General features: G+C 30.9%; 1 protein-coding gene across 1 annotated transcript in view; it reads right to left on the bottom strand.

Moving 5' to 3' along the window:
* Positions 1–13,194, bottom strand: part of LOC113383211 (acetylcholine receptor subunit alpha-like) — a 124,532-nt gene that overhangs the window by 21,807 nt on the left and 89,531 nt on the right. Inside the window, exons 4-5 of the mRNA XM_026621457.1 lie at positions 8,840–8,884; positions 7,977–8,086 (exon numbers count right to left, since the gene is read on the bottom strand). Of these exons, the coding sequence (XP_026477242.1) occupies positions 7,977–8,086; positions 8,840–8,884 (155 nt within the window). The remainder of the gene's footprint in view (positions 1–7,976; positions 8,087–8,839; positions 8,885–13,194) is intronic.

The raw sequence follows: 13,194 nt of genomic DNA, 5'->3' as shown, positions 1-13,194 counted from the left end.
TTTAGTTTTGTAGTAACAGTTTTATAGCAATAAGTCTAATCCTAAGTCGACTAGATCCCTTCCAATACACAAAAATATTGAAAAATCTGCACGAACAGTGGATTGTTCGTGAATTTTATGTAACACTTTCTTGCAACTATTATTTTTTTAAACATTTAATGATCCTGGCCCCTTTAAATGAAACATACAATTACTTTCTGCAAAACAAAATATCAAGTTAAATATTAATTTGGTTTATACTGAATTCAAATTTACAGCAAAAGGAGGTAAACTTGCGCGAACGCATGTTCTCTGTGCGAAAACCGCACGTGTGAATATTTATTATGTGCTTTAGTTCTAGAACAAAACCGCACTGATGAAGCTTTTAGGCATTCGAGCTTACGAGCTTTCAGGCTTCTATCAAGCAAGGCAATTCGAACGGATAAGGAATTAACTTTCAGAAAATAATAAAATCACGAAAACATGAGTTCAACATTTGAAAAAAAATAATTTTTACCCGGTTTTTAACCGTTAGACAAAAATATTAAATTTGAAGTAATTAAATTAATGGTAAAACCTAATGTGTAATTTTAATAAAAAAAACACAGAGCATGCGGTTTTTGTTTAACTCTTTGGGCACGGCTGTCCACCTGAGTGGACAAACATACTCTGTGAGACACAGGCTGACAATGACTCAGTTTGCATCGAAACGTTGAATAAAGTACATATAGCAGTGATAAACAGTGTTGTATTTTATTATAAGTTATTTTAGTAGTATTTTTAGCCCTGTTCTTTGCTATAAAGTCTTTTTTTGATATTTAAAACGACCGAGCGCTTTTAAATATGGCAAATCGACTGGTAAATTTTGTAAATTAAGCAGTAGTGAAGATGGGATTCAAATAGACATTCACACAGACAAATTTTACGAAATTATAAAGATAGTGATGAATATGATGATATTATCCAACCAACAAAAGAAGGAGAAGTTCGACAAATTAAATGAAGAGTGGAAAGACAGTAGTGAATGTGCCGATTCTCCTTCAATAATCGAGTTTGACATACATCAACAAACACCCCGACTACAAATACCAAGCAATATAAGACATCCAATAGATTATTTTACTTTATATTTTACAAATGAATTATTAGTCAATATAATAGAAAAAACAAACCATTATGGCAGTAAAAAAGAACAAATATACTGACTAATCAGTGGCACATTCCAAATGCGAGAGGAAGAAAAAGGGATTGTATTGTTCTGACAGAAAAGCACCAGGAGGAAGGCGGCGAACAATCTTTTATTGTAAAACATGTCAAAATCAACCAGCTATGCATTTTGGAAATTGTTTTGAACGGCACCATTCTTTATAAAATGATCAAAAATAAATTAATATTATAAATGTATGTCCTTCAATGAGCATTAATTTGTATCGAACAAATTGCATAACATACACAATGAAATCAAGTTTACAGCAGGTACAGTAGATTGTTTTGAAATCGGTGCCGTCCCGCAAGGGATATAATCACAGAAAGAATTCCTGCTGAATATTTGTATAACCTATGATATATCATCTTTAAAATTATATTTCAGATGTCCTGTAGTATTTATGAATTTTTACAGGGTTTTTAGCTGTTAAACAAAAGCATTAAATTCAAATTATCGATGTTAATTATTAAAAACAGAGCTTAGTTTTTGTAACACGAACAAATCTAGCTAATTAAATATGCCTTTAGCTTAAGCTACATTATACCATAAATATCCTGTACTATTCAATTCAAGACCGTTGGAATTTATTGAAAATCTTTGTATTATATTATTCTAATATAATAGTACAGTGTCAGTCGTCTTACTAGAGTCTATCTAAAGCCCCGCCGAAGATGGTGATATGTCAAAAGATGAACTAGATTATTATGAAACATAGCTCGGGTGCGTGACTTTATAAATCGACTGACGGCATCACAGCCTCAACGGGTGGGCGACACGATCAGGAAAGGGCGCCGAATGTCTTTCCCGCCCGGCCAACGAATTTTTAATACCCGAGGCGAACATCTCAAACCTTCTTGGATAATCTGAAATTAATGGTAATGGATTGCTATTAGTCGAAGAACACCGTCGATCAACCGACGTTATTCGTATTTCATAAGGTAGAACCTGAAAAAATACTACTGAAACAACTTTGCGCATTATTAATGAGGTGTAGGGGTATCCACCCATTTGTAATAATTATAAATAATATTATAAACTACTATATAACTGTTAAAATACATACTATGAAATTCTAATGCTCGAGATAAGAACAACACGTGTTTAGGAATACCGGACTTTTGCAAGGCAAAACCACACAAACTGCGCCTTAACGAATAAGAAATGCGTAGTTCTGACTCACATGTAACGAATTTGAACAAGTTGGAACGAGCATTCTAGAAAAGGACTACGTCATCCCAATAAGGAATATAAAAGCTACAAGATGATGAAATCGTTGTTCATTCTTAGTTCATATTTCAGCCAATACAGTTCAGTCGTCATTAAGTTATTATTATGTTCAGATTAATATGAGTTAGTAGTATTTAGTAATCAATGGAGTTATATTTAAGTTCGATGTTCATGTTATATACAAAGTGTTCAAGAATCATGAAATAAACATAAACATCAAAAGTCTTCATCTATTTTACTGATTCGCCTTCACAGTCTGGTACCAGCTTGATGCTTAGCATCAGGAAGAACCTACATATTGTTGGCACCGTCGTTGGATGGGGCACAACAGAGGTTTTGTTCTTTATTATTTTATATTAAATATCTTATTACCTATTTCTTTATCAATGAGTTCTGTATTATTTTGGATATGTTTATTTATTGTATCAGTATAAATTTTGTCATTTATATAATTTCTTAAACGTCATGAGATCATCGTAAAAACAAAAGCACGAGCTTTAAAAGTCGATAAAGCGAGTCTCATTTTTTGTGTCACCCTTCTTAAATTCCATTCGATACCTATTTTTATATAAAACTACATTTTGAGGAGAGAAAGTAACCAAAACAATATACCATATATATTTGAACCAATTTAAATTTCGAACTAAAAGTTGCGGATAAAAGACGATAGTAACAAATACAGGTCAGTGACGTCATTTCTCTCTAACGAAAGTTCATTTCTAAATGCTAATTACAATGACAAACCGATCATGTCATATTTGAAGTATGACTTTAATTACATTATTGTTTTTAAATATTATAAATATTTTTAAATTTTAATAATTTTAATTTTTATATAAATGTGTATATTGGTTGACACAAATAAATATGTGCATCACGAGTGTTACCATATTATTAATAAACATTATTCAAAATTGTTATATGATGTATTTATTTTTACTTAAATGCCATCTTGTACAGTAGCAAATAAGTTTTACTTCAATTGCGTGTGAACCTTACGCGCACTCTTTTTTATGCTTTTTCTTAAAATATGGCCTGCAAAAGTTTCTTAACGACATCGAGTCATCTTTTCCCACGCGTGTTGCCAAACTTTTCTCTTTGGCAGTAAGAAACTTTATTATATTTGTCTCTTTGAATTTTGTATGTTGTCATAAAGAAGATCGGGAGGAAAAACCATCTGCTATATATACTCCGCCAATTACCTATCGGGAATTGGTGTCTTCTCGTTTGAATTTATGACCACGACGAGCGAAGATACTAAGAGTCGATGGGGAATAAAATTGAGGACTGACTGTCTATTATCTGCTAGTCTAAATAAATAAAAAAGCGTATATAAAAGTTGTAAATGAACATATACGATATAAATATACAAAAAGTTATTTGACGAATAAATTAACGAATAATTACGAATTTAGATATAACTTTGAATTCTATTGCTGTCGCGACTTTCATCTGCTCTGTAGTCCTTACTGCCATTTTTTGTCCAAAATAAGTTAGTAACTTAAAATTTAAATTTGTTAAAATTCTTATATTTTATTATTCATACTGTTGTATGATTAAAAATATACAGATTAGAATTTTGACTTAATTTTACACAGAAGACATAAAACGTGAGACTTTTTATAGTGTTCTATCAATGTTAGGTCTTTGTTTTTATGTTATACCATTCATTTGGTGATTTATAATACAAACATGAAATTATCTTCGAAACTAAGATTCTTTTATTAGCTCGTGCTTTTGTTTCTATGATGGATCTCATGAAGTTTAAGAAATTATATAAAGGACAAAATTTATACTGATACAATAAATAAACATATGATTAATATCTTCTATAATATTTGTTCACACAGTGGATTATGTTAAACAAATATTGTTTACGCAATTTCACTCATCATGTAATAATTATGTTTGAAGAACTTCATGTAATTAAAATTAATATACATTCATTGACTGATGGTATTTTTTTACTTTTTCGCTGGCTATATATTCTCATTCTTTGAACAGCAGTAATATCTATTTTCCCTAAAAAAAATTATAGAAACTACGAATAATATAAAAATTATTTCAATAAACTTTATTCATACGTGGCGGAAATGCTGCATTTGTTTTATTATTTTCAACACAATTATTTACGGGGGACCGGGTAAAATATTCTTCTGATTCAGACATTTTTCATTAAATCAACATTTGTACTATATAACTTTAAAATGTTTATTTATCTATGCTGATTTCCTTGTTGATATCGGTACGCATACAACGACAGATCTCTATTCACATACGCGACGACTAATCACGATCGACCCGTATAGAAATATCATCAAGACCGAATGACGAATCATTGGCACTCGACTCTTATCTTATCGACTCTTATCTGCCGTAACGCGCTTCCGTTGAATTTGTACGGATTTACACCATAGTCGCGCCTAAAGAAGTTTTACTACAATACTGTACATTCATAATATCGTCTGATGATTGGTTAGTTTTAAATTCACTACAAATTTTAATTCTTTCTGAACTCATATGCAATCAATATCATTTTGTTGCGATGTTTTGACAAATATAAAAGGGTTAAAATCTGGTTAACATAGCCCTAATATTAGTGTTACACAAGTACAATTCGAGCATAATTTATGAATGAAGGTTTCCTGTGTGAATTTCCATCATGTTAAATGGGAAGAAAGCTTCCGGTTACATGCCCCACGGCGTACAGGAAACTGTATCGGGTAGCATTGCGCACAACCGGATAACAGAATTATAATGCGCATTTTGCCGCCACGGGGCCGCCACGGTGCCGCAAAACCAAAACGAGGCGGAAAAACTCACGCCGACAGGGATTTCACTAATCTATGCAATATACATATGTATATCTATCACGCATTTGGATTTCACAGCGGCGATTCTCTCCAAAATTTAATTTGCCATAATAGTTTCTTGAGTCTAGAGATGGGCTTATTATATCCGAAGCCGGATCGACTCGGATTTGACACCGCTTCATGGTGTAGTTATATCCGCTTAACAACTCCATGACTCCGACAATTTTGAAACCGAAATACTCGAAACAAATGTGTTCTATGGTGCTCTGTTTATGTATCTAAGGATATGTCAAATCCCATTAATTATTTGAAATTTGAAAACTCAGTGACGCGTAATTTTAGCAGTGTTGACCAAAGTAAAAACGCAAAACTTGAGAATCAAATTCAATTTAATGATTTCCTTTTGATGAGAAAATAATTGATTTTTTGGATTAATTTTATATAAAAATTATCTTCGTAATCTTTGTAATAAAAGCAAAACATAATACTTCTGCTTTCAAAATTATATAATTGTGTGAAAGTAATAATATAATAGTTAATATTTTTTGCTGCTTAAATACTAATGATATCACTGATAAATTTTGTACTCCAAAGTATTGTTATTTCAGGCTATGGAAAAACAAGATTAAATAAATGTATTTCATTTCGTATATTTTTCGGTATGTATATTCCTGATTGCCATCATTTACGGCCAAAGATTATCGTAGTTAGAGATATGACCCCTTACTATTCAATAAATTATACATTTGAGCTATTCACACTCGAATACTATTTCATTGTTCTGTATCTTAAAAGTAACATTTTTGTATATTCTGGAAAATACACAATGGTATCATCTTGATTTTTATACCTGAAAGGTCATAAAACTGCCTGTGAGACGAGAAAGTAACCGCTTCCTTCCCAAAGCAAAAAAGACAAAAACACTAAATGTCTGTACGAGTTAACATATTTAATACCAGTTTAAGGAAGTCGGATACGACAAATCCTGTGAAACAACTCCACTCGGATTCACTCCGAGGGAGGAGTTGTATCGGAGTGAAAAGTCCGGAGTGAGTTACCCATCTCTATTCTTGACTATATTCAGTGACGTAACTAAACCCTCCGGGACCCGTGGAAAATTCTTTATTATATTTAGTTTCCTTTAATAAACTCGATATTTTTTCAACGTATTCAATAACGATTTTAATTAATTATATTGCAAATATAACCAAAAATTATATTACAAAATATAGCCAAAACGATTTTAATGAATTATATTACCAAAGAAACCAATATATGTGCTCTATAATGAATCAAAATCATTTTGTATAGAAAGTGTCCAAATGATTAACCTGAAATTGTATCATTGTCTTTAGTTGGCTCACAGAGTTTAAACTATATAATAAACCATAAAATATAGTTTCCAAGTGAAATAAGATAAATGCAGGTAAAATATAAAAAAATATTTATGAGCCCGCGGCATTTTGCCGCCCATGCCACCCTATAGTTACGCCACTGTGTATAATAGTAGTCGATTTTACTAAAATTCCAAAAAACAATATTTTTTTAATTTTTACATAATTTTAATTACAATTGGTGACTGCTAGAGTTCATTTCCTACTTTAAAATATCTTTAAAGATCCAAAAAGGATTTACCACAATCACATCAAGTACGGAACCTCAAGAAAGATGAATGTTCTTCCGTTTATTTTTGTCCCTAAAGTGATATATAATTCACTTGGTGTTGTTAGCCATAGTTCTCACAGAGACTATGGAATACAAAAAAGAAATAAAAATGTATGGACCACATTCTTCAGCAGAATGCCCTAAGAAACGTCCGTAGCATATTGCATTCCTCGATAGGGACGAATTTTAATAAGATTTAGGAAACACGAACTATTTTTTATATAATCTTGCAGTGTATAGGTTTTATTAACTTCTCTCAATGTAAGTTTAAATCCAAAAATAAATTGTCTTAAATTATTTTAAATTTATGACTATCTAATTTTGAATATTGAGCGACTCCTTCAAATTCTGTTCAGAAATTTGAACATGTTCAATTTCTTTAATATTTTTATAATTTAGCTTATGGGATAAAGATAATGATTTCTTTATTAGCAAAGACATAAGTAAAGTTTGTTGGATGAATGTTCCACGCTAAGTACAAATGGTAATAATCTTCTATATATATAAATAAGTCAGGTTTTCCTTCCTGACGATATAACTCCAGAGCGCACGAGCCGATTTCGACAATTTTGCATTCGTTCGAAAGGTCTCGGACACCGTGAGGTTTATAGCAAAGAAAATTGAAGAAAGATTTTAACAAAAAAGCGAAAAACACTTTCTTTTTTCACATACAGCATCATCTATGATACTTAGCATGTACTACGTACTAATATTTTTTGTTTGACTGCTACTCATTTGTTTGACAACTCATTGTTCTCTGCTCTGTTAATTTTATGTGACAAATCGGCATTGTGTTCACTGTGAAATTGTGCACAAAAGTAAAAAAATAAGTTATTCGTTTCCTAACATTTCAATTAGAAACCATCAAATCAATTACATGTATTGTGCAAATTTTTATTCAATTTCAACAGCAGGAAATTTTTTCTTCATCTTTTAATGGCCAAACGAAATATTACATAAAATGAAACCATCTGGTGGTAAAACAGAGTTCGCCCGGTTATAAATATATGTGTGGCTAGGTGATCAAAGTACCATATACCATTCCCCAAGTTTTAATATATATTTTTTGAAAGTTTTAGACTTACTTATTATAAAGAACTATATCTGGCCTCCATATATGATCAGAAGGAACGTGGAGCATGTGAACGCCTCCGTACTCCTTCGGTTCCCAACGAAGTTTGTAATCGTACCAGCTCTAAGATAAAATAATTTAATGATAAAAAATGTTAAGCATTAAAAATTCCAATAAACTAATGATATTATCTTAATCCGAAATAGAACTTAGAATAACTATTTATTTTATATCTAATAAAAGTAATTACCATTGATTGCTTATCGTTACTTTTGCAGCTAAACACAAATAATGGCTTAATTTATAGTATATTAGAATAGATTTCTAAGCCGTAAAATTAGTGAAATGGTTTCAGCTAATGGTGACATTCATTCTTATTAGAGATAAACGTGCATAGAAGTATCTATAAATAAGAATAAACTAGACGTCAGTAAATGAAGATAATAAAAATAAACCGTATTCCTGAATGAAAATCAACTCAGTAGTTATAAGGTATAATTTCAATAATGCCAACTCAACAAAAATCACTATTAACAAAAAAATAAAAAGAATTTTCGTACAATTTCTTTTACGACAAAAGTCAATAAACTTTTCTAAAAGCCCATAATCTTATTTGAATGTGAAAGTGTTTTTCCATCGCGAAAAGAGGTGCCTGATATAAGAACATAATATAATTTAATTTATCACAATCACTATGTCAGCACAAAAGAGGGCTTGGGAAACGAAATACAAGGAAAGCTTTTAGTAACTTTCAGGAACTTTTGTAGAAATTGTCATTTTTTGCACGAAAGCTCGATAAAAATTTATTAGCCAAAAAAAAAATAATAATATGTGGTGACGAATCAGTTTGAATAAAAATATTAGAGTGACCCTCACCTGCTCGACCCATAAGTTTGTTGTCATTATTTGGTTCTTCAGATTCTGAAATTAGAAAATAAATTAGTGAATGTATATATGCATTATCTAGTATAAATAAGGAATCTAGATAATATATTTCTATTTATAACCAAATCTGAATATAAATGAATGGAATTCTATGCATATGCATTCATACCAGGGAGAAGTTTGGAAAAGGTTCCGGGTAAATGCATTCATTAATCACGTTGCGAATGCACTTTGCGAAATTCGAACGTACGTTTGGTCGAGAATTTCACCGAGAAGGATAATTTACATTGAAGTTCATGTCGTGCATGAACTATTTGGTGAAATTCGAGAAAACTAATGGTTCTGATTTTTACTCTTACACACTTGCACATTCTTACATACTCTTGCACATTCAGAATTCGTATATAAAATCGTACTATATAAATTAAGAAACATAATATTTGACACAAATGTGTTCATTATTGTGTTGTTAACATATCCAAGGATTTATTAAGACTTTAGAAATAGTTTACAAATAGTTCAAACATTTTTGTTTATTTTATTATAATAATTACTATTTTATGCATTTCAATATGCATACAAATCTCAAATTGACAAAAAAACTTGGGAATCAAAATCAATTTTGTAATTATTTTTGAAGAGAAAATATAGAATTTTTTGATTATGTTTATTTTTATGTGAAAATAATGCAGTGAACCTTATATATAAAATAAGAACAAACCTTTGTGTATAATATTTTTCACAAAATGATAATACCTCACATTCTTTTATTATTTCCTTTTTGAGAACAAATTATACAACAGGTAGTTTGATTAGAGCTTATTTAAGGACAAACATGATCGTATACAAAATATAAAATATAAAATAGCACTATTTTGAGACATTATATACCTGGAAAGTCATAAAACTGGCTGTTAGACTAGAAAAAAAAACCGCTTCTTTCGACCCAAATCTTTGTATTAGTAAAAAATCTCAAGCAAATATCTGCACATGTTAACAGATTTAGTACCAGTTTAAGGAAGTCGTATATGACAAATCCTGTGAGACACCTCCACTCGGATTCACTCCGAGGGAGAAGTTGTATCGGAGTGATAACTCCGGAGTGAATTACCCATCTCAAATATACACATTAAATGTTTTAAGAATTCAACGAAAGAGTCGTTTACCACATGTCAACCCCGTCCCGATGTACCAGGGTTAATTACGAAACATATTTGGCAACGTTTTGGGGTCGTCGTTGCTAAAAGGACAGATAGCGACCTTTTGAGCTGTCGGCCTGTAAAGTTATTTAGGTTAGGTAAGGGCCATCAGACGAATATTAGGCCTTTTCCGGAAAATGTAGATATCAAATAAAAAGTAATTATATTTCTGTGACCTTTTACAAAATGTTATGTTTTAATTAATAAATACTTTTAGTTTCACTTACAAAAGCATCAACCGCCTTTTTTAAGAAGACGACATATGAATAATAAAGCGTTTTGGTTTAATATTCAGTGAAAATATATGTTAAGTATATGTATTTATTAAATAAATTTAAAATGACAAAATGAAAGTATAACTGATTAAAATTAGCAATTAATACAGCCTACATGTATTTATTTTTATATAAAATTACCCAAGGTGCTATCTTCAGATTTATTTAATTACATATATAATTTTGGAATAATTCATCTTAAATTGTTGAAGATTATTTCCAAAGCTATCATTTTCTCATTTCATTTAATCATTCATTCAATATTTAATTATTTTATAAGTTGAAAATATCAGACCACAACTTCTCTATAACGTTGACGAGGTGATTGAAATCATTTTTGTTGGAAACTAGATGACTCGACAGACGTTGTCCTGTATTTATGTTTACAATTCAAAAGTTCCAATTTGTTTTAATAACCTATACTGATATTCACCAATTAGTTAAAAATTATTATGTTTTTTCACACTACAGTCTATACCGAAATGTATATACATCCACCCATATGGATCTTAAGTGTACCACTGCTTTAAATAATATGATGAGTATTTGCTTTTTTGAAAAACATTATAAAACATTTTTTTCTTATAATTAGTTCTTTTATCGATATCCGACGTTATTTTGAATAAAAAAAATGAAATTACACCACTGAGAGGCATGTCATCCCCCGGGAAATGACAAAGGAGTCTAAATTATTTTCACTTTTGAACTTGAGAGTAAGATAAACCTAATTTCAAAATTTCATACGAATTGGAGCACAGTAAAAAAAATTCAGACCCAAAACGCTCCATTGACTTGGGTAAATATTCCGTAACCGATGGCAAAAATATGAAAATACTAACGTTTGTATGTAAAAAAGAAAAGGATTGTTTTTAGGGTTTTCCCGGCAATTATTCGATTTTTTCTTACCGTAAGAACCATTCTTGGACTTCAACGAATAATAAAAAAAAAAGAATTGTCAAATTAGTACAGGCGTTGTTGAGTTATGCGCTTACCAACACATTTTGCGATTCATTTTTATATTATAGATAATCTTAAACGATATGAAATACATTATATTCAAATTTGCACATATCGCAAAGTTTTTGCTACTTGCTCTCTAAAGCAAAATGTCACGAAAATAAATGTTTGATATTGTAACCTATTTTAAATTCCCAGCGATTCAATTTCGATAGTAATCGAAAATTACAAGAAGTAAAAACTGATCATTCCATTTCTTCAGATAATAAAATTTGTCATTTGCTCATAATGAGAGATGAAATGAAGCGGAAGGGTTATGACTCGGAACTGGGAATCAGCTGGAACCTCTTTCCTCATTCCTTTAGGGAATGAATGAGCAGAAGACGAGAAAATTATTCTTTATTGGAACGAAAGATCAAAATTGAACATACGTTCAGAAAATGAAAACACGATAAAATGACAAAGGGGGTGCGAGTATCAAAATTGTTATATGATTTTTCTGTATTGTATTCGTATGGCATATTTGAAGATGCAATATTTCAACATCAATTTATTGTATTTTGATTTTGATAAGATATTTTATATCTTTATAAATATATATATATATATATATATATATATATACATGTAATTCATGTATAGAATTGTAAAGGTATCACTCTACATGCAAACGGGCAATGACAGAAACATCCATTCCAAAATTGATATTATGTTTCAATGAAAACTAACAGGGAAAGTCCCCGAGTGCCGGACACCTAAGGTTATTTATAAATAAATAAAAAAATATTTTACGAAATGTTCATTAAATTATAAATCATGTTAGATGATAATAAAGTTAGAAATCAAACTAAATCAACAAAAACGCAACCTTTGCTAAAAAATAATTAATACTATCAATCAAACATTGGTAACACAAAATTTGATTTTAGAAAGTGGCACCTAGTACCGGACATTTCAAAATAATCTGCATTGAACACATATGTAGCAATCTCCACACTCTAGAATGTCTGCACATGTGTATTTGACGAATATTCTTTGATATTGCAAAAAAATCACTATTTATCCACCCTTTTAGCTGGGCCATGCCGATGCCCTCAGCTGGAGCATTCATCATAAGATTTTCATTCTTTGATTAGGAAATACGAAAAATGGGGTATGTAGTGACTGTTAGTACTCATGCAGAACAAAATTAAATAATTAGAATAAATTACGTCAATTCTCACAAAAATGTTTAAGGGACGGCGCTAAAAGACAGACATTTTTGTTCATTTGGTGGTATCAACTAAAATTGGTTAAAAAATCTAATAATATTCTACCATTTTACGGATAACGATCAAGTACTACTTTTATCTTGACATACCACTCAAATGTAAATGCATAAATATACTAGAATTACTTAATTGATATTTAGGTGACGAAGTGATTTTGCGCCTAAAACAGCAAAGGGTTACTCCCGCCGTGGCCGTGTGCGTCACCACAGGTGAGTCTTGGCGCGTGATCCTGCACCTCTGTGCCCCCCGCGCCCCTTTCACTTGTATTTTGAAATAAAAAGATTTATACTCGCTTAAATAATACGTGTTAAATAGAGTGTCCGGCACTAGGTGCCGTCCGACGTTACGGGACTTCTCTATATCTTTGAAAACACGTTGTTCCATAAATTAAAATACATCAATCGATAGAACCGTGGGTACCAAACCCATTTGTTCTGTAAATCTCACGATGCACAAATTTTCCAAATCCTACTGAATTGTAATCAACGAAAAAAGAAAAGATTCAATAGGAATTCGATAGAGAAATTTCATTATAATGACCAGAATAGTTGGAAGTATTTTTAGTATTTCATTGCCTAGTTACTACTAAATTCGGTGTTCGGCTAATAATTTGCATTTACAAGTATTGCATATCCGTAGTGAAG

The sequence above is a fragment of the Ctenocephalides felis genome, unplaced genomic scaffold, assembly GCF_003426905.1.
Source record: "Ctenocephalides felis isolate EL2017-DRISC unplaced genomic scaffold, ASM342690v1 CF-g0.4_SCAFFOLD_03570, whole genome shotgun sequence".
NCBI classification, from domain to species: Eukaryota; Metazoa; Arthropoda; class Insecta; order Siphonaptera; family Pulicidae; genus Ctenocephalides; species Ctenocephalides felis.
This window is presented reverse-complemented; position numbering and strand designations above follow the sequence as displayed.